At 38.2% G+C, this 23,364-nt stretch overlaps 1 protein-coding gene across 2 annotated transcripts in view; it reads right to left on the bottom strand.

Annotated features, from left to right (window-relative positions):
- Nucleotides 1–23,364, bottom strand: part of LOC128507390 (calcium/calmodulin-dependent protein kinase kinase 2) — a 33,430-nt gene that overhangs the window by 5,539 nt on the left and 4,527 nt on the right. The window contains exons 2-16 of one of the 2 annotated variants that reach the window (XM_053478254.1): nt 9,994–10,643; nt 9,535–9,582; nt 8,009–8,062; nt 7,664–7,715; nt 7,429–7,562; nt 7,302–7,338; nt 6,668–6,689; nt 6,198–6,286; nt 5,909–6,108; nt 5,610–5,663; nt 5,405–5,478; nt 3,827–3,914; nt 3,420–3,551; nt 2,229–2,329; nt 1,925–1,975 (exon numbers count right to left, since the gene is read on the bottom strand). In XM_053478254.1, the coding sequence (XP_053334229.1) occupies nt 1,925–1,975; nt 2,229–2,329; nt 3,420–3,551; nt 3,827–3,914; nt 5,405–5,478; nt 5,610–5,663; nt 5,909–6,108; nt 6,198–6,286; nt 6,668–6,689; nt 7,302–7,338; nt 7,429–7,562; nt 7,664–7,715; nt 8,009–8,062; nt 9,535–9,582; nt 9,994–10,569 (1,712 nt within the window). In that variant the 5' untranslated portion in view covers nt 10,570–10,643. The remainder of the gene's footprint in view (nt 1–1,924; nt 1,976–2,228; nt 2,330–3,419; nt 3,552–3,826; nt 3,915–5,404; nt 5,479–5,609; nt 5,664–5,908; nt 6,109–6,197; nt 6,287–6,667; nt 6,690–7,301; nt 7,339–7,428; nt 7,563–7,663; nt 7,716–8,008; nt 8,063–9,534; nt 9,583–9,993; nt 10,644–23,364) is intronic. The other variant, XM_053478255.1, reaches the window with a different exon arrangement.

The raw sequence follows: 23,364 nt of genomic DNA, 5'->3' as shown, positions 1-23,364 counted from the left end.
CACACACACGCGCACACACACAAACACACAGTTCATTTTAAACTAAACGCACACCACAAGCCTAATGAGACGTTCGATGCCATGTACATTCAGCAAACACAACATTACCTTAAACATGGAACAAAGTCTGAATACAAAGACAAGATGTGAAAAAAGTGAAGAAAAAAAATCCCTTAAACAGCTGCTTAACTCACTGCTTCACTTGCTAAAGGGAATAGGAGATATCAGCCATATGATTGGCAGGCTTAGCTTCATCCACTTTTTTTGCATCAAAAGAGATAAAATTGTCCTGAAATTCATGTCGCCCTTTTGCAGTCCGGTTTTTGAAATCCTGAAACTTGATAAATTGCTCCGAATAATGTTCAGGTAAAATTGAAATTTGAAATTTAGGATAAGCTGGCTTTTGCAGTTTATTTCCATTACAGTTAGAGTTATATTCAATCTTACTTTTATAATGCACTAATGATGTATTTCATGGACAATATCCAGACAAGAGGTTCATGAACCTTGTTGCTATACTGTACCTGATAGGACTGACCTGCTGTTTCAGTCTGGCAACTGGTTTCTCATTTTAAAGTGTTTTGTGCTGTTGTTGATTAGTATCACAATTTGACACCAATAAATAACTAACTAAATAATTAAATAAATAACTTAACTCAGTGATGCTCTGTACTTCCACTGTACCAAAACTGTCATGATAGTTCAGACAGTGATAACTGTGATGGAACAGTTACAGATGTCAATGCAAACTATTTAGGACATTTTGTTTTAATTTACAGTGTAGAGCTGTATTGTTGTGTTTTAGTCACTTTCTGTTTTAATTTAGATTATTTGTTTTTGGTTTCCAACTTGTTTCTTGTTAATTAGCATCATTAGTTAAGGACCAGGGTTTTCTCAGTTTTTGGTAAATTACTCATTTCTGTGGCACTGTAAAGTTTAGGATTACAATGTTTAATAAAGACACATTTGCAACTGCATCCTGCCTACTCGCTCCTGACGAATTTGTGGTTTAGTACAGATATAGTCGCCATGTCTGTTCATACTGAGCTACAATCGAGTATGTCAATAGATCTGGAACAGAAAATTCCAGAGTCATGCCTGAGCCTGTGGTCAGCTATGACACATATAACATGCAAAATGCAAACACAAACTAAACTCCTTACAGCATTTTTCAAAAATGGAGTTTATGATGTTTACGGCAGATCTCATGATCTCAGACAGTGGGAACAGAGGGAAATTCATAATTATAAATGCTTTATGAGTCATGAGTTAGACATGACCATCCTGAGTCTTGCTTCATGTGCATGCTCATTCCCATGCCTACCTGGCTCAACAAGTGATGGACAATAAGTTGCGTTTGACTGGAATTATGACATCACTGCTCGCCTTTCTTGTTGCATTTCAACCTGCTCTAATGGCTATCATAAAATTGCATATTATAATCTGTGTAGTTGATATTGCTAAGTTATGATTTTGCTCACTTGAAGCTGCATGTTAAGGTACGGAGTTGAAAGACTAGCAGTCATGTCATATGATAATTTTTGTGAATGCAAGATCATGTGTAACTTGAGCAATAATTGCATGGAGGGTGAAAGCTGCTAAAATTATTTGTACATGAATTTCATATGTCTGAATTGCATAAACATCACATTAAGCATTTGTTTTCTTGGGCATATGAAATAAATGTATGTTGTTTTTTTATTATATATTTACACAGACATGTCCCAGTTTTGCCAAGTTTTAAACATTAACAAGAAAACATTAGGGAAATGTGGTGCATTAAATAAATACAAAAATATTTAATGTGATGTATATATATAATTAAAATATACAATATTCATACAAGATAATTTAGTCAGCTTTTCATTCAGAAACATCAGGACAAGGGGAAGAAGGAAGATTCAGCAAACTAGCAGTTTTTTACCTTTGGTTACCGTGAATGTAGCAGTATCGTAAATTCCCTGCTCTCCCTTTTCTAGAGGGCAGGACAGAGGGAAGCACCACAATCACATTCTAGGTACTGGACTTAAACACAACACAATCCATAAAGAGGAGGGGGTGGGGGGGGGAGATACGGTAAAATATTTTGGACATTATTTTTTGACTGGATATACAGAGTGCAAAAGCAGCACAGGATGCATAATGTGAGAACCTCAAAGAATCCTATAGTATGTTCAGAATACCAGGGCGTATGATTTCCGTTCCAGTGCAGAATGCCAGAGGCTTACGTTAGGCCGTGTCCCTGTGTAGTGGGGCTGCGGTCCTCCCGGCGGCTCCAGTCAAATGGATTCCCGAATGATCGTTTACGCAGCATGGTGCGCACCAAGATCTGCAAATTTTCAGAAAGATTTACATGTGACATAGGATATAATCATATCTACTGTTTAATTGACTAAAAATTACATGATAATGATCCCCTTTAATATTTTATTAATAGAATAATATTTTCAATATTAATATGCTGGAATAAGGTAATGTTTAAAGGTAAATTTAATTTAATGTTTTATATGTTTATGTTTGACAATTGTTCAATAAAAAAAATGTGGAAAAAAAAAATGTTTTTAACAAATGTATTTTCTGGTTTCCTCTTACCTCTCAAAAGTCCAACAATACCAGTACATGGATTAGATCACTAAAAAAACATTTATCTATAAAGGAATATGTAATTTTTTTGTGTTTACATGACAACGTAAACACCATCCAGACCTCACGCCTCCACATCAAACAATACCCTGATTAGGATATGACAAACATTATTTATACCTTAAGTGATACAGGCCCATGAAAGTAAGATGAACACAGTAGACAAAGCATGCACATACTGTAATAATTCAATTTTATTAGTTTGGTCTGTCAAAAACCACTGTGACTTCGCACCCATGGTCGAGGGCTCGAGTCCTGCTTCGATTCCAAGTTAGTGTTTGAGTGTGCATGTGTGTGCTTGTGTCCTGCAATGGGTTGCCCCCCTGTCCAGAAATTACACCTCACACAACCCTGTACAGGATAAGCGATGTAAAGAATAAAGGGGGGTTTGCCAAAACAAGACAGATGAAGATTGATAAGTGTCATTTGGTCTTTTCCCACAGTTAAACTGTCCATTTTTGGGGATCTTGTGCCATATGCACCCTCATATTGCTGTTTTAATTAACAGAATTACAACCTAACCGGCTTTTGCTATTGAAGCCCATCCATCTCAAAGTTGCTTTTCTGCTCATTACGGTTAGAAAAAGTGGTTATTTTAGTTACTGTGGCCTTTCTGTTAGCCTTAAACACAGCTGATTCAACTAATCTGTTAATTAAATGGATGTGTTTAGTTGATTGTAAATTACAAATTCTGCTAGACACTGGCCCTCCAGTAGTGTACCCAAAGAATACTAAAGTAAAATCTAGTAAAAAATGAAGTGTGTGTGTTTTCTCACCACTGTTGCCAGACTGGGAATATGTTTCACTGAGTTCTCCACCTCTTCCTCTGTCACCTCGATCAGACTGGAGCAATTGTCATCCTCAGGAGGAAGAGGCTCCGCTCCATGCCGGGTCACCCACGGGTGAACCTGTACACACATATACACACACTGAAACTTAGAGGGGATGATTTTCTCATCAACCCCTAATTGATAGAGATTCTTTTTGCTTCTAAACTTCCAACCAAGAATGTTGAACAGTTGAAGAAATTAAATTCAGTGTCTATGTGGATTTCCTGTATAAAGCATTAAGACATTTAGTAGCACTTGCTACAATATGTGGTGCAGTTTTCCAGAAATGAAAACTCTAGAAGCAGCAGGTAAACTTTATTGCTGTGAATATTAAGAGGTTTATAGAGACTGGCCTTGATCTGTGGAATTGTAATTCTGTTTTCAGGATTTTTATCCAGCATCTTGAAAAGGAGGTCCTTTAAATCATCAGACACGTCGGCACTGTGATGGAGAATACAAGCAAAATACAAATTAAAACACAAAATACAATCTCTGTACGAATATATAGCTTTTACTGTAAAGTAAGCGGACATGAGTGGTGTGTGTCTGGTGTAATATGGTGGTCACGAATAAATGAGTTCTGAGGTAGTTTTACATGGTTGTCTTTTGTCAAGTGATTTTCTGGTTCGAATTTTTGGCTGTTTCTCGTTTTGAAGTGCCATAGGCTGATCGCCCGCATGCCATACTGAATTAGATGTGTTTAGTGCATAAATAAACATACTTTTCAGAAATTGGATATAGTTGCATTATAAATCCTTTTTTAAATTGATCTTAGGAAATATTCTAATATTTGGAGATAATCACTGAAACAGTCACTAACTGAAACAGAAACAGTTGTATATGAGACTTAAAATAGGGTGAGATACAGAAAAAATCTGCTACTTAGGTGAGGTTGTCGAAGACAGTCTCCATGGCAAGACTAAGCATAACAGCAAGACAGAAGGTAGTTATACTGCAGCAGTGAGGTCTTTCCCAGGCAATGATTTCAAAGCAGACTGCGGTTTTACAATGTGCAGATCAAAATATTTTGAGGAAGCACGAAGAAACGGGCAATGTTAAGGACCGCAGACACAGTGGTCGACCAAAAACATTTAATTCAGCAGACGAAAGACATGTCATGCTTACTTCCTCCTGCGACATCGAAAGATGTCCGGCCACGACATCAGCAAAGAACTGGCAGAAACTGGTGGGACCCAAGTACACCCATCTAAAGATGTATAGATTTGAAGACCTGCAGTCCAAAAGCCATATCTCCAACACAAAAACAAGGCTAACTAACTTAACAGTGCACAAAACTATAGGAACTGTGGTGCAAAATATAGCAGCAGGTGCTCTGATGAGACTGATGAGTCAAACTTTGAAATATTTGGCTGTAGCAGGAGGCAGAGGGCTAGAGAGCAAAACAATAGAGTGTCTGCAGGCAACAGCATGGTGGAGGTTCCTTGCAAGTCTGGAGTTGGGGATTTGGTCAAGATTAACGATGACCTCAATGCTGAAAAATACAGGCAGATATTTATCCATTAGGCAATACCATCAGGGAGGCGTCCCAATTTGATTGAAACGTATTTTGCAGCAAGACAACGACCCCAAGAAGATTAAGAACTATCCTGAACACAAAGAAGGGCAAGGAGTCCTGAAAGTGATGGTTTGGGCCCCACAGAGCCCTGATCTCAACATCAACAAGTCTGTCTAGGCTTATGAATAGATAGAACGATTAGAGGCAGCCTACTTTAAATCTCAAGGTGGTCACAGAAAATACTGATTTGATTTGCATTTCTCTTCTTTTCATTTACTTTCCACATTGTTAATTGATAAAAAGTAAAGTATTTAACTTCTATTTTTAAAAGCATTTTCACTTTACAGCATTTTTCACAGTTACCTAAAACATTTGCAGTTAATTTATATGTGTGTATATATTTATATATACTCACTGCTCAGGAAGCTCCACAGGTTGTGTTTTAATCTTCTGGTGCAGACTCAGTATGCGCTCGTCCATGAAGGGACACTGCAGGACACACATTGGATCAGGCCTCACACTCAGACACATGAGGTGTGGGTGTATGTATATATATATATATATATATATATATATATATATATGTAAAAAATGAGAAAGAGAAGTGATATCTGTCTCACCACGCCAAAGACGAAGCAGTACAGCGTTACCCCCATAGCCCAAACATCCAACGCCTGGAAACATGTTAATGTTTTGCATTATAATCACATCATCATCATCCACTAAAGATGCACTAAATACTTTGACACTTTATTGCAAATCTTTTTTAACTGCAAAAGTTAAAATTTATAAATTTTATTTAATTTGGCAGCATCATTTAAATTTACTCTGTTGTAAATGATAAAAGGTGATATATAGCACTATCATGTCTGAGCTGTGATGCTCCCCCTTTCTCTCTCTCTCTCTCTCTCTCTCTGACCTTGCCCGAAAAGTTCTTGCGGGTCTCGGAGAGAGTCTCAGGAGCGAGGAATGCTGGCGTTCCCACTGTGCTGGTGAGCAGTGCGTCGGCACCCTCAAACTGGTTACTGACTCCAAAGTCAGCGATTTTGATGTGCCCATCATCACCAACCAACAGGTTAGATGGCTTAATATCCCGGTGAATGATCTTCTGATAGTGTACTGTGTGGGAGTAGACAGAATGTCATAATTTCTATTGAAAGCAAACTGACAGACCCTGAATCACATGTTGAGGTGGCTCTTAAACTCACAGTACTCAATTCCTCGGAGCAGGTCCTGGAAGTAGAAACGTGACTGCTCCTCGTTCAGGGGTTTATCAGCAGGGACCTCCATCACTGCGCTGTAACCATACATCAAAAAACACCACTAAGATGAGATTTTTATTATTTTTTTTATTTGAGAGACAAACCTTTTCTTTTTCTTTTCTTTTTTGTGGGTCCTGTGTTGATGGTACTTACTTGCATCTTAACAATATCATGAAATAATGAAGTAATAAAGTAAAAATATGTTTTATTAACACAATTTTTTATCCAGGGTAATTCCTTTAAATATCTATCAAACGGTAAAAAAAAAAAAGTCAACTGTTGTGATTGAGTTGTATCGTAACCAGTTTAACAGTTTTAAAAAATGTCTCTCGAAGGAATAAACACACTACAGAATTCTGTATACAATATATAGTACATTGACTATGTGCATTTAAACATTTGGAAAGTCTACATACCCTCTCTTGACCAGCTCAAATACTGTACAAAGAAAAAAAACATGATAAATATTAGTTTACTTATGTCTGTATAAAGGAGAGGGAAGCAGCATAGCAGCAGCAGTCTGAAACACAATATTCAATAAAGACATTTTTTTATTTCACAAACATACTGCTGCATTAATATGACTATTCTGATAACAAAATAAACTGTGAATTAACTTTGGACAACAAACATTTTGACAAACCTGGTATTCATTTATGAAAACTGATTCATTTATGATTCTAAATAAAGTTACAAAGTTTTGTTTAAACATACAGTGAATATTTAATATGGATTTTAAGATGTTATGAATTTCACTGTGCAATTATATAATAAGTTTAATAAGCTTAAGATACTATTTCTTAATTTTGGCTTAAACAGCAGGAACAGCATTCTGCATGTTCAGTAATAACAAATCCAATTGTGATGAAATAATGATCTAATTTGCTCTTATTAGACTCTGATCAATGTTTTAGATCTCTACCCCCCTTAATACTTATTTATTATCACCCTTCTTTCAACCCTGATGTTTTAACATTTTAACACTATAAGATGATATTTACATCACTGTAAATCAGGTTCCCTGACCCTACACTGTATGTCATTACTTACCCATGTACAGATGGTCCTCACTTGGGTCATCAAGCACCTACACACATACACACACACTAAGATCAGCACTGCAACAGTGTCCTCTACTGGTTATGTGCAGAAAACACACCCCTGCATACTCAAATACCTCCACTAGCTTGACCACATTAGGATGGTCCAGCTTCTTGAGGATGGCGATCTCCTGGTACACCCGCTCCAGGGGGCCTTTGGGCTGAGGTGGACCCTCGGGACCAGAGCGGGCACCTCGAGGAGGAGGTCTTCCTGTATAAGCAGAAATGTGTGTCTGAGATCCAGAATACACACACACACGGTTATACCTTCACCCCACAGAGCTCCCCATCTGCCACATGGCACACACTTACGTGGGAATCCAGCCTGTCGCATAAGACGCTTTTTGGACAGGACCTTCATCGCCTGTGTGTAAATGGACATGGTGAAACAGACAAGACAATTAGAGCAAGGGATTCGCATACAGTACAACAACACCATGGTCAAACAGGATGCATGCTTAATGTATACATGTCAGTGCAAAAGTTTGCACACCGCACGTCAAAATCATGAAGCTGACAAAACTCTTAATCTTTCCTCATTTTTAAATAAGTGGTCCTTGAAAAAATAATACATAATACATATTCAGTTGTTATTTGTGGAGACAAATATATTCTATGGAAACTATAGGAAGACAGGCACGTGCATATAGGACTCACATAGTAGGTGTTGTCGTCTTCATTGTAGGCCAGTTTGACAACTCCGTACGACCCCTCATTTAAAAAGAAGAAGAAGATTCATGTGAGAAACAGCACACACATAAAAGGATTAAACATTACAAAAATTATGAACATTTGTTAGGTTTCTAGAATATTCTGACAGCAGCACAAAAAAAAACTTTTTTAGAGCAAGTAATAAAAATAATGAGGGGGCAAGGGTTACGCCTCTGGACTACTGGTCAGAAAATCCCAGGTTTAAACTCCAGGACCACATTGAGCAAGGTCCTAAACCCTTAACTTCTCAGATCAATAATGAGATAAAATGTAAGTCTCTCTGGATAAGGGCATCCACCAAATAATAATATTTAATATCCATAATAATATTTAATACTGCCGTGTTACGATCTTTCCCCTCACAACACCAGAATGATAACATGTTAAAAAAAAATGACAGACTTATTTATTGCCTCTTATATAGTATAGCTATAAAAATAAAAATTACATATGACCAGGCATAGTGTTTATAAAAAAGAAAAATCTAATTATAAACAAGTATATTATTGAAAGAACAGAAAAGGCTAGTGATTAAGAAGATCAGCATATCCAATCTGAATGATCTCACTTGCTCACTCATTCACTCTCTCTTTCTCTCATGCACACACACACACACACATACACACATACACACACAGCAGGTCCAGTTGGTGGAGCAGATTGGAGGTCCAGCAGGAGCTCCTGAGCTCAGACACTAAGAAAGAGAGACAACAGGCATCTCTCTCCCTCTCTCTCATACTTACAAACACACGCACACATACAGAGAGAGAGGAGAGAGAGAGAGGAGAGAGAGAGAGAGAGAGAAAGCATTGCACTCAGGATCACAAAAGTGTAATAAATAAAATCCTGATTGGTAGATTAATTTGTGACCTCGCACGAGTGTTCGCAACCAAATTTTGCTGCCTCTCTGAATCAATTTAATTCACAATTTAAATCATGTTCTACATTACTAAACAGTGCTCTAAATCAAATTCTAAATCATGTTTTAGATCTAGGCCTGCTCTACACATTGTAGTGTTTTCCCAGCGCTATCACACACACACTTCAATTCAGAAAAGGCTGTTAATTATCATCAGTTAAATCAGGTGTCCCTGGAGCTGAGAAAAACACTACAGCACACACAGTTGAGAAACGCTGATCTAAATCAGTTTTGGTTAATATTCTAAATGAGACTAATTTCTGTTTCCCTTGTTCTTGTGTTTTGCCAAGTCTGCGATTCCTGCATCAATATCCCAGTTGCCAACATTTTTGAAGAAAACATTGCAAATTCTTCAAACTTGATTTTATGTAAATGAAAGTTGTGGTGCTCCCAGCATCCTCCAATAGGTAAGTCATTTGAGGAGGCTTTTTCTGCCTCATAATTTATGATGTCTAGCAGAAGGAGGAAAAAAAAAAACCTATTGAACCACGGTCCATTACATTAGAGTCTGGGAGGTGTTTATAGATCAATAATCAAACAATAACGAAATTACCTTTCCGATCTCATCTTTCAGCTTGTATTGGTTCAGCTGCACACAGTCCTTAGAAAAGAAAAAAACATTTAAAGGAAATAAAAATATTTGACATTTAATCATGTCAAATTACATTGACGTAAATGTTTTAGTCACCAGTAGCGTTTTAAAAATATAGGACCCAGTATCATAAAAAAAAATATAATAATACCCAACGCTAGCAAAAATACACTTTGTCACAGATTAACTACTGTCTGTGCTCTTCATTAGATTTAAATAAAAGTACTAAAAAAATATCCCAGTATTTAAAAAATACTGGGATATATACTTGGCTTCTCCTTGCTATACTTTGCTTGTCTGACAACCTTACTTTGAATAAGTTCATTGCAGTGGAAACATCAACAATTCTGCTTCTAAAAGTCTCCAAATTCAACTTAAGTGTGAAGAGATTTCATAGCTGTCATCAGGCCGCGTGCCTACCTGCAGATCAGTGATGGAAACTCTGTGCGATTCGACAGTGGGCCGACGAGGCAAGCGAGGAGATGAGTGGGGCGAGGTGATGGGTGAGTAGGGCAGCGAGGGGTAAATGTAACGTCCGTTGAGGCCCGGTGATCCGCAAGGTGAGGAGAGGGTGTGCGAGCGCTCCTGCAGTGACAGCTTCCTGTCTGAAAGGTTCAGCTTGCCGCGGTGTTCCTGCGTCCCCGGGAAGAGAGCCTCAGGTCGACTGGTCGTATGCGATAAAAGATCACAGGATGCTGCATGGAAGGGTGGGGGCGGAGCCGAGGCCGGCTCAGGTGTCTCTGAGCTATCCATCTCCTCTGGCTCGTCCTCGTCAACATCGCCCATTCTGCCCTCACTAGGCTCGTACTCTGTCACCACAATGAGGGACTCCATGTCAGCTGTACAGGGGCTCAGGGGCGGGGCTGAGAGCGTGGCACACCCGCGCAGCAGGTCCGGAAGCGTCTGTTCAGGTGTCTGGGCTGGAGGGGTGGATGAGGCATAGCCGCCAGGGGCTGTCGGTTCAGCAGAAGACCATGGGGAGACACAGGGAAACATGGTGTCCGTTCTGAAAGTCTCCCAACCTCCCCTCCATCAGGAACACAGCAAGATGTTCTGAGGAGAGCGAGGAACTAAAAAAAGGTAAAGAGTTAAAAGTTACAGAATGTACAAAACATCTTTCTTCTGCACCTCATGAATTAGAACATCCGCTACAGAGACTTTGTTCCACATTGAAAAAAATTGGACAAAATAAACATTAAAATTTTAGGAGGGAGCTAAAGTCTAGTTGCGGATCCAATATAATACTTAGGCTTTTTTTATTAATTTATTTAATTTTATAAAGCTGTAGGTAAATATTTTGTATGGCAGTAAAAAGCAAAAATTTCCACCAGACTTACTGAACGGTCAGTTAGACTGATTTTCTTCTGACTCAAGCATATGGAGGCATTTTGTGAAAGTCAATAAAGGAAATGCTCAAAGACAGCTGAAAGCAGATGTTACTTTGACTCATGTCTATAAAAAAAAAAAAAAAAAAAAAACAGTAGCATAACAGCAACTGAAAGGACTAAATTTGCTCCATAAGGCCTACTCTTCGTAAGGTTGTGGGGGGGCTGGAGCCGATCTCATGAAACTCCTTTGGACCTCATTTTGGACCTTTGACCAGCTGTCAATCACATGTACAACATTTTCATAAGACCTCACCTTACATAAGTCCTATCACATTGTCCCACAAACGTAGGTACTTATTAGAGTTTATTAGTAGTGATAGTCGTAGAAGCTTGGGGAACACGCAATAATGACAAGTGATATCTAAAAAAAGGTTACAGTGGGCTCATTTCATCCTATTTCCAAAGCTGAAAAAGTGTTTAAAATGGATTAAAGTTGTGGATGGCCACACACACAGCCAGACAACAAACTAGGACCGAAACGATTCCCTGATTAACCCGAGTAATTCTTTTACAAAAAATGATAGAGGCAAAATCTTCTTTGATTGGCTGACAAATTACATAAATTTGATTAGATTTTTAAAAGTATAACTAAATAACTGAGTATTTAAATGGTGGACGTAACGCATTAGATTACTCGTTACATGAAAAAATTAATCCAAGTACTCTAACGTGACAACGCGTTACTTTGTAACGCATTACACCCAACAGTGGTCATGAGACATAATATGACCCTGCTTTGCATGTTCAATACAACTTCACAAAGTTGTCCTGCTTTATAGCTGTTTCTCTGTTCACTTTGTGTGGAGTCAACATTCTCCTTATCAAAAACTCAAACATCCAAAATGCTCTTTTTAACTGTGGTCAAAAATTCTCGCTTGCAATGCTGAAATGCTGCAGAGCAAGAATGCCATCAAAAAAACAAACAAAAAAAACTATAAAGCCCAGTAAACAATAATAAATAAAATAAAGTCTGTATTTGGTGTTACAACGATTTGAGGTACCGTTTATTTTCAAGTACAATTTGAGCAGTTTTTGCTACAAAATTTTCCTACATTTTCCAAATTCCATCCTGCAGAACCACAGACAGTTCTTCTAAAAACTTTGTCAGACCTGCTTTTTTTTGCATGCAAATTCAAATTCAAATTCAAATTTTATTTGTCACATACACAAACATACACAGTACGAAATGTAGTGAAATGCATTATACGACTGCCATTGACCCTAAAAGAGAGTTAAATTTTACAAATAAGAAATAAATATGAATAAAAGAAATACGATAGAAATTAAATTAAAAAATTAAATTAAACTAGGAAAAATAGAACTAAAAATAAAAATAGAAATGTGCTAGGAAAAAAAAAATAGAACTAAAAATAAAAATAGAAATATGATGTACAAAATAGAAATATACTGTGCAAATTGAAATATACTGTACGGTGTGTGCAAATATGCATAGAACAAAGTGTCTTAGTGCAGAGGTTATTAAAGTGTCTTTGTGCACTGGTCCAGGATGTAAACGTAAAACTGTAAAATGTAGTGTAGTTGTGAAGGTAGGTGTGCAAAGTTATTAAAGTGTCTTTGTGCAATGGTCCAGGATGTAACGTACGACATGTAGTGTAGATATGAAGGAAGGTGAGCGTGTAATTGTCCATAGTGTTCATGGATGTAAGAAGATTGATAGATTTGACCAATTATGAAAATATTGTGTAGTTCTGCATAGTGGTGTGGTTGTGGTTGAGAGACCTTATCGCCTACAAAAGCAGAACGCTTTTGTTTTTATTATCTAAAAAAGTGGTCGCTTATATAATATTCTGCTTTATTTTATTGAATATATATGTGTTTTTTCAGTAAAAATTTAATTCAGCAGTCAGATAATCGATAACAGAGTTTGTATTAAAAAACCCAAGCTTTCTATTAACTGTTTGCCCGGTACTGTAACTCTGCTGGGAACATTTTGAAATCTTTCTGAATCACTCTTCCTAACAAAAAAATTATGCATTTGGTTAAAAAATCCACATACATATTGTTCAGAATGTATGCAAGAGTCTCTGTGTCCATTTTCGGATAGCTTGTGTGACCTAGTAACAGTAACTAAGGGGGAGAGAGGGAGAGGGCTGGCCAGGCTTACCAGGTACGAATGGAGCGATTTGGACAAAGGACGAAAATCACCCTACAACCATGTCTTTGGGATCTGGGGTTAATAGAGTACCTAAGGGTCACTCACAAAGCATAGGAGCAGAGATCAGACAATGGAATTCTGAGGCAACGGTGCTAATTACTGAGCTACCCCACCCTCAGAGGAAAAAAAGGTTACAGAAAAGTGAACGAAGTAAGGAGAAAAGAAATGGTTTGACATTACAATTAACACAGAAAGGCCACACAGGATAGACGTAGTCCATGAGAAAGTTGTTGCCAAATAGGCAGGTTTCAGTATTTCAGATACTGCTGATTCCTAGGAATTTTCCACACACAACAGGCTGTAGAGTTTTTTATAGAACAGCGGAAAAAACTCCAATGCAAATAAAATGCCGCCTGGTCATAAGACAAACGGATGACAATCCTTGAGCCCAGCCTCCCACCTGTCACGGGTTCAGGTTGGTGGTGTGTGGAATGTTTTCTTACTGTACAATGGGCTCATTACTTATTGTTTGAGTGTTGATGCTCACGCTTCTTGGTGGTGGAACAGTAGATTCATGGTATGAAAGTATAGCTAACAGATATAAAGCAAAAGTGATGCATTCGTGTCATAAAACAAGGACCAGGATCTTACAGGAATGTTTTGGAAGAAGGAAGAATTGAGGCTGTACTGATTTGAGATTTAGGTCAGTACAGAGGAAAAAAAGCAGAGTCGTCACACACGCAGAGAAGTGTTTTGGTAAAAGGAGAAAAGGGTTTTAACATTATTTAATGGCCTGATTTTAGGATAATCCTCAGAAAATACTAAAATTTTCATTTAAGTAATTCTACATTCCTACAATTCATTACAGTGATGTTAATACGTGTGATGCTCCGTATCCGTTTCTTCTGCTCATTGCTTTCAGCCGCATCATTTTGGCGGGCAGGTTCTCTGTTGGTGTGAAAGATGGAGCTAGTCAGAGTTTGTGTATGTGTGCGTGTGTGTGCGTGTGTGTGTGTGTGTGTGTGTGTGCGTGTGTAGGAGTGGTGTGGAATAAAATCAGGTACAATAAGAGACATTCATCACTCTGGAGGGTTCAGGAAAGAGAGCGCGTGTGGGCAGGACACCTCCTCCTCCATACAGCCTCATTTCTCTTCCACAGAGACACGGTCATTCTTCTGTCCTCCATCATCTCTTTAACCACTGCTTTCACATAGTGTTGAGATAAAGATGCACTGCATTATATTACAGTTACATTTACTGCTCACTGCTGTAACACAGTAACAGCTAAACCATGGTTAGGATCAGCAACATCGAGAGATCACTGTGGAGTGGCTGCATAAAGGCTCTGTCAGCCACTCATTCATTCATTCATTTAATTTCTTTACTGCACTGTGCTGCTGAAATCTTAATCCTAAATAGTCAAAAGATGTTTGTTCATTTTCTATAACAGCAGCCCATATTGTGTCTTAATGCACTCTATTAATGTAATAAATAAATATAAAAATAACTATAATAATAATGATGATATTATAACAATAATGATAACTCTATTAAAATAATGTATTAGTTCTACAGTAACAGCTCTTCTACCAGACTCACACAGTGAAAGTGTTATTATTTAATAAAGTCAAATGTGTAATTGTTTATTTGGAGAAATTTTAAGTCCGCTAAAGAAATACAGCAGAACCGTGGATTGCGTGCATAATTAGTTCCAGAACTTTGCTTGTATATCAATACACTCGTATATCAAAGTGAACTCCCCCCATAAGAAATAATGTAAACCCAGACGATTTGTTCCACAACCCAAAAATATTTTTATTAAAATAAATCATGCAAAATATTAAGTAAAAATAAAACAAATTAACCTGCACTTTTCTTTTGAAAAGTGTAGTAACACAGAGCAGACAGTTCTGTAACAACGGAAAGACATAAAATAGTTATAACAAAAACTAATGACACACTCTGTTTCCCGCGTTCAGCTGCATTGTTCTTCGCTCTTTTGAACATGCAAATCCTTACCATTACTCACTACTGCCATCTAGTGGATAGGTTGATTAATTGTTCACCTATCCAGGTGAACATGGGAAGCAGAGAGCACGTGTGTGATTAATTTTCGACACAGTCTGCAAAAGAATCCTAACTGTCACAGAGAGGAGAGGAGAAAGGGGGAGAAAAAACATTGACTCAGTTGTGATCATGTTACTCTCTGCGTCAAAACAAGAAGCGCATGATACTTGATGAGACGTTTATCAAAAAAATTTTTTTTAAATATGCTTTTCGTGTGAAACACTTGCAAACCGGTTTACTTGCAATCCGAGGTTTTACTGTATCTGCTTTTATAACCATTATGTTGTAAAAGGAACTTGTTATGCTGATGTTTAACAATGTTAAGTGTAACCATACAGAAAATTAATTCCGAATTAAAACAAATTTGCCCTATGTGGTTACTTTACTTTAAACAAGCATTTTGTCTGTTAGCAAATTGCAATAAGTTTTAGGGGGAGTCTGCACTTTTGCTGTACAATTTATTCAATTAAAAGTTTATTTCATTAACTTTTAGTTTTAAGAGTCTTGCTGATTGGCCGAGCTCTCAGAGGCGAGGGATGAGAGGTACTTTGTGCTCCCACATTATTCCCGGCTCTACAGCCAATCGGGCGCGTCTGTGAGCTCACACAAGCGGATGAAGCGGATAGCGCTGTCCTCCAATGTGTTACGCTGCCCCCAAAGGTGCATGAGCGAGCAGTTCAAAAAGATGCGGTCGGCTGGCGTCACGTGATTCGGAGGAAACATGTGATAGTCTTCGGCCCTCCCGACTGAGTGGTAGTAGTAGCCTTAATGTGGAAGCCCCCTAGTGATGGCGAGGAATTGGACATGATGAAAACAGGGAGAAAATCAGGGAAAAAAAAAGAAAAAGAGTCTTAAAAGTATTGTACATTTTGCGACACTCCTGGCTAGGCGTTCTATTTTATTCAAGTGGAAGGATGCCACGTCACCCACTCACGCCCAGTGGCTCAGAGATATTATGTCCTGTTTGTCCCTGGAGAAGATTCACTACTCAATCCGTTATTCAGACTTGAAATTTCAGCAGGTGTGGGGGCCCTTCCTTGGCTTTTTTTATATACATTAATAGTTTGATTCCATTCTTATTTAATTGTTTGTCTGTTTGTTTTTCTTGTTTTTCTTTTTTTTTTTTGCATGCAGAACTAAAAAACTTCCAGCTCCATATGTATGTGTGTATATGTATGCATGTGTATATATATATATATATATATATATATATATATATATATATGTGTATGTATGTGTATGTATGTGTATATATATATGTATATATGTTTTCCATTTTTCTCCTGTTTTTTAGATGCCTGGCGTCTAGCCTTTCTTATGCATGTAAAGCTGGCTTGGAGTCAGGGAGGGGTGGGGTGGGTGCTATAGGATTTATAAGGGGGTCATAGAATCTATAGTATATTGAAACTTTACATGTTTACCCTGTTATATTCCTGTTTAAAATCAATAAAAATATTGTTGAGCCAAAAAGTATTGTACATTAATTGCACTGCGCTGTTATTGATTAATTTTTTCTATTATCAAACCTGGTTTCATTACTTAATTCAGATTTGTTAAAAATGCATTCTGAATTGACCGCTAAAATAAACTGAGCCAAGGGGATGCTGGGAGATGTCAATGGAGTAGGACGTATTTAGCTTGGGCTCTCGCTGAACCCCTGTTTTATAAAATTAATAAGTGCCTTATCTTACATACCAGCACGAGAAATCTGTTTGAAATCTGTGTGAATGTGTTCCTAAATCCGGGAAATAGTTGATGTACGAACTAATGGCTGAAAAACTGCGTAAATACAAATTCGACACATCATCGGCTGCTAGGCCCAGCGCCGCACCGGCCTCGAGTTCCACCGTTACTAGATCGCGAACGAATCCGCCCCCGCTGGACAGCCCAGAAAAGATGGAGGTGGCAGATTTAAAAGCAGAGATACTTCGCTCCCTCAAAACGGACATTTCGGAGGTTATTAAATTTGAGTTGAAAAATGCGCTTGCTGACGATTTCAACTACCTTAAAAACGAAATGCAGGCGGTTAAGGCCGAAATTATGAATAATACAGCGGCGATTCACTCCGAGATAGATCAAATGAGAACCTCGATCAAAGAGGTGGAAAGTGGATTGTCAACATGGTCAGACGAAGTAAATAGTCTACAGACTGTGGTAACAGACTTGAAAGCAGAGGTGACCGCTCTGAAAGGAAAATGCGATGACCTGGAGGGAAGGATGAGACGGTGTAACATTAGGATACTTGGAGTAGCTGAGACAGATGGGTCAAGTTCCACCGTGTCGGTGGCTAGGCTGCTGAGGGAATCGCTGCACTTGGAAAAAGATGTACTTGTGGATCGTTCCCATAGAAGCTTGGCGCCAAGGAGATCGGATGGAAAGCCGCGGGCCATCGTAGCTAAACTTCATTACTATCAGGATGTGGCGGAAGTTCTGAAGCGCGCGCGCGCCCGAGCTCCGTTAAGTTACAACGGGGAACCAATCGCCATCTTCCCAGATTATACGGCAAACGTTGCTAAGGCCAGGGCTGCGTTCACGGAGGTCCGGAAATTATTGCACAACCGTCAAGGCGTCCGTTTCGGTATTATGTTCCCAGCCCGGCTACGTATCTCACATGACGGTAAAGAAAAAGAATTCACAGATGCGGAGGAAGCAAAGAGGTATGTCAAGAAGAACATCATTCCCCCTGAGAAGGACTGAGACTGAACTTTACTGATGTATACGGTACTCCAAGTGCTACGCAGGTACAAGAATGTGAAGGTTTAATTGACCTGAATTGCTATTTGTTTTTGTTCCCTTTGGTTAATAACTTGGTTCACCTATTAAGGAATCGTGATGATCAGCCATGTTTCACTGAAAGATGTTAATGTTCGTGTTGCGTATGGCACTGTTCAAAGTGGAATCTAATTTAATAACAGTGCACGCTGCTTAAAGGGTTTTTGATTGAGGGGTTTGTCGAGAGCCTGGGGGGGTTGTGTTGTTGTTTGTTCTTTTTTTTTGTTGTTGTTGTTGATCTTATAGCATCCCCAACACGCACAAACACTCGATGTGTGGATTTGTTTTGGAAGGGTATAGGGTTCACCCTGTTCTTGTTGGTGATAAAGGGGTGGGTGGGGTTAGCTCAAGTGCCAGACTTATTTTGACAGATGCCCACTGTATCTTGCATTCTTTATTACACTGTAGCATTCCTAATTTTCATGTATCCAGTTATATCCCTATAATATGATAGATACTAATAAAGCTAGAAGAATGGAAGGCTGCCGAGTCAATTTCATGACTTGGAATGTTAAATCGCTTAATCACCCAGTGAAACGCAAAAAGGTATTTGCACATTTAAAGCAACATAATGTGGATATTGCCTACCTTCAGGAGACCCATTTGCGTACTATGGATCTTTCTCGACTTAAAAGCAGTTGGTCGGGACAGATATATCACTCTAATTTTAACTCAAAGGCTAGAGGGGCTGCCATACTTATTAATAAAAATATACCATTTACAATGACTAAAACAGAAATTGATCCATTCGGGCGTTATGTTGTTGTTGTGGGACAGCTGTTCTCGTTTCCAGTCATCTTGGCCAACATTTATGCACCAAACTGGGATAATCTTGCATTTTTTTTCATTTTTTTTTCCCTTTTACCAAATCTGACAACACACCACCTTATTCTTGGTGGCGATACAAATTGTGTACTTTCCCCTGTTTTAGATCGTAGTTCGCCCAAGAGGGTATCACTGTCCAGGTCGGCTCGCTCAATTAAACTCTTTCTTAAAAACTATGGAGTGGCTGACTTATGGCGGTTTCGCAATCCTACCTCAAGAGAATACTCATTTTTTTCCCCAGTTCATAATACCTACTCCCGTATAGATAATTTCTTTCTGGATAATAGACTTCTTCCCCTCGTTACTAACTGTGGTTATGAAAGCATAGTCATTTCAGATCACGGTCCCTTAGCCATGACAATGTGTATTCCTGATACACAGACCAGCTATCGCCCTTGGAGACTAAATCCTCTGCTTCTGTCAGAAAATAATTTTATAAAATTTATTTCTTCTGAGATTGCATCATTCCTCGAGATAAATCAAACGCCAGGGATGTCCTCTTTAACTGTTTGGGAGGCGCTAAAAGCATACTTAAGAGGCCAGATAATATCATATTGTGCAAATAAAAATAAAATTAACACTATGCGCCTCAAAGAGCTGACAGATGAAATACAGAGGATAGATATGCTTAACAGTCATACGCCCTCTGTGGATATGATGAAAAAGCGTATATTATTACAAACTGAATTTGATCTTCTATCAACGCGGCAGGTAGAATATCTCATTTCTAAATCACGGCATACATGTTATGAGCACGGGGAAAAGGCTGGTCGATTACTTGCTCATCAGTTGAAGCAAAAAACTGCCAATCAGACAATCTCTGCAATTAATGATGAGCAGGGCTGCAAGAATACTGATAGCTTAAAAATTAATGCATGTTTTGAGAACTACTACCAGTCATTATACACCTCTGAGGCTTATGAGGACCCTCCTTCCTTGGAGGACTTTTCTGGAAAAATTCACATTCCCTCCGTTAATCCAGAGCTGGTTGCTGGGTTGGAAAAAGACCTTACCGTCGAAGAGATTAGTTTAGCCATTAGATCTATGCAAAGTGGCAAATCACCGGGACCGGATGGATTCCCAACAGATTTCTTTAAAAAATTTTCGGACCAGCTCTCTCCTTTATTGCTTTCTGTTTATGAAGAATCGCTCCTACTGAAATCCCTGCCACTAACTACGCGGCAAGCAGTTATCTCTTTAATTCTTAAAAAGGATAGGAATCCCCTAGAGTGCAACTCATACCGACCGATTTCCCTTTTAAATACTGATGCCAAAGTGCTGGCTAAGGTCCTTGCGCGACGTTTGGAGGGGGTTTTACCATCCATTATATCCCCAGACCAAACAGGGTTTATTAAAAATCGTTATTCTTTCTCTAATGTCAGGCGACTTTTAAGCATTTTCCATAGCCCCTCCCCGCCCGGTGTGCTGGAGATAGTTCTTTCATTAGATGCTGAAAAAGCATTTGATCGGGTGGAATGGGACTATCTTTTTGATATTTTGGGGAAATTTGGTTTTGGGCACAGATTTATTGCTTGGATCAGACTCCTTTATACAACTCCGCTAGCTGCTGTCCGGACTAACAATAATATATCTGCTTACTTTGAGCTCCATCGTGGCACGCGACAGGGCTGTCCTCTGTCCCCACTCTTGTTTGCAGTAGCAATGGAACCGTTGGCCCTAGCCTTGAGGCAAAGGGCTGATATCGAGGGCATTCAGCGGGCGGGGCTGGAGCATAAAGTCTCATTATATGCAGATGATATGTTGCTGTATCTATCAAACCCCAGCTCAAGTCTTCCTAAATTGTTGAACTTACTTACCGAATTTAGTAAAATATCTGGATATAAAATTAATGTTCAAAAAAGTGAATTAATGTCTATTGGTGATAAAATTAATTTGTCTTGCTTAGGCTCAGTCCCTTTCAGAATTAGTCATAATAAATTGAAATATTTGGGTGTTTGGATTACACGCAGATATAAAGACTTATATGTAGCCAATTTTCAGCCCCTTTTATCTAATTTGAAATATGATTTTGAACGTTGGGACAATCTGCCTCTTTCACTGGGTGGACGAATTAATACAGTAAAGATGGCTATACTGCCAAAGTTTTTATATATTTTTCAGTGCCTTCCATTTTTTCTAACTAAATCTTTCTTTTCTAAACTGAATAATCAAATATCATCATTCATTTGGAATAAAAAACCGCCAAGAATCAAACGAAGTATATTACATAGACCGCGTTCAATGGGGGGGATGGCACTCCCGAATTTCATGTACTACTATTGGGCAGCCAACATAAGACCAATGTTCTACTGGATAACTGAAGATGACTCATCCCATGCTTGGCCCGCTTTAGAGGCGGCGGCAGTTAGACCTACTTCGTTAATAGCTTTATTGTGTTCTAAACTACCATTTACACAGCCCATATCTAGCCTAACCTCTAACCCAATAGTTATACACTCAGTTAAGATCTGGAACCAAATCAGACGGTCCTTTGCACTTAAAGATCTATTACAGGCTGCTCCAGTTGCAAAGAACTTCATGTTCACCCCATCAATGATGGATGAAGCTTTTGATGTTTGGGCTAAAAAGGGTGTGGTTTCATTATCTGATCTTTATATCGAGGGGAATTTTGCTAGCTTTGAGCAGTTGGTACAAAAATATGACATCCCTAATTCGCATTTTTATAGATATCTTCAGCTTCGGAGCTTTGTGGCGTTGAACTCTAATTGCTTTCCATCATTACCTCCTGCTTCTCTATTAGACTCAATTTTTGAATATAAATCAATCGGAAAACAAACTGTAAGTAGGATATATGAATTACTTAATAGGCATAATCTAGAGCCACTTAATTTGCTTAAAAATAAATGGGAAACAGATTTGGAGGAACCTATTTCAGAAGAAATTTGGCACAATATAATAAAAGGAATTTTTTCGTCATCCATCTGTCTTAGGCATGCTGTGATACAGTTTAAAATTGTTCATCGCTTGCATTGGTCCAAGACCCGACTCTCTAAAATTATGCCTGATATAGACCCTATATGTGATCGATGCAGACAGTATCCTGCCACCCTGCTGCACATGTTTTGGACATGCCCGAAGCTTCACACATATTGGGTTACCATCTTTGAGACCTTCTCCAAGACGTTTGGAGAGAGGATAGAACCATCTCCATTTATTGCGTTGTTTGGTGTGGCCCCAGAAAACATAATTATTAACAAAAGGATGAACACTGTGCTGGCCTTCGGATCTCTCCTAGCTAGGAGGCTGATTCTCTTTAAATGGAAGGACTCTGCTCCACCGACACACACCCACTGGATAAGAGAGAGTATGGGTCAACTTAAGCTGGAAAAAATTAGATATACCGTTAAAGGGTCTACTGAGAAATTTTATAATATTTGGCAGCCTTTTTTAACTGTCATAGTAGATATGGATGCAGATAAGGCGGTAATGTGACAAAGACAAAGAAAAAGTAACAGAATGGGGAATCTTTATTAGGATATGCTACCCTAGGCTTATAATACACTTGTTTCCATCCTTTTTTGGGCTTCTGTATGTATGCATTGTATATATATATGTCTGGCGATTGGGGAGTTGGGATGTTTGACTTTAGTTTAGTAATTTTGTATTTCTGTGTTTGTTTCTGTACTTTTATGATTGTATTTCTATGTATGTGTTATATATGCTGCGGAAACTAATAAAAAAACTTTGAACAAAAAAAAAAAATAAACTGAGCCAAATCACATTATACTTAGTTAAAGATGACTGCTGACAGGTTTGTGTTTGCATCAAAAACAGGAAAGTAGGAAAAGATATAAACAGCGGCATATGGCGATGAATAACTAAATGACTTGGCAGTCCAAACAGTGAGTGTTTTATGTAGACCAGCTGACAATTATCCTGTGGCTTGAAAACTGTTTTCCTTTTAAAAAAAAAAAAAAAAGAAAGCGGATTCCACTTTTTTCACCATGAATCAGACTTTTCAGTTTAAGGAGAACCATAAATCCTGTTAAAAAATTCAGGGACTGCAGTGGATTTGGGTTAAAACCATCAGATTCATCCCACTTGTCCAGGGATAAATAAATAATATAAATTTAACCACAAGGAAAATATTAGGTTATATATATTAGGTAATATTAGAGTGCAAATTTGATTTGTATTGCAAATTTTTTAGTATCACGATTTCATAAATATCTCAATTAAATATGAGTTTTCTTTTTCAGATATTGTTACAATTATACAATTATTTACCAGCTGACATACAAACACATATAAATTAAAAATGGATTTTAAAAAAATAGATTTTGGAGTCTGTTTGGAGATACATGTATTGCCACACAAAAGAATCATAATATATAGTCGAATTGACTCCCTCCACTCTCACAATCTCTAAAAAAAAATATCTTACTGTTTATAATAAAGCACACCTGGCAACTCTGAAAAGGAAAATGCTTAGTCGTGCATTAATGATGCTGCTGCTCAAACAGTTTGAACATGTCTGAGTGCTGAACAATGCAGAAGAAGCGAACAGTCATTTTAATTACTGTCTTTTTATCATTACCATGAATGTTACTGGTTAAGTATTAAAACGAAAACTTTGTTTTTAAGGAGTTTTGTTAGGAAATG

This window comes from Clarias gariepinus, chromosome 19 (genome assembly GCF_024256425.1).
Source record: "Clarias gariepinus isolate MV-2021 ecotype Netherlands chromosome 19, CGAR_prim_01v2, whole genome shotgun sequence".
In the NCBI taxonomy this organism is placed as follows: domain Eukaryota; kingdom Metazoa; phylum Chordata; class Actinopteri; order Siluriformes; family Clariidae; genus Clarias; species Clarias gariepinus.
The sequence above is the reverse complement of the archived record's forward strand: the minus strand, read 5'-3'. Positions and strand labels throughout refer to the sequence as shown.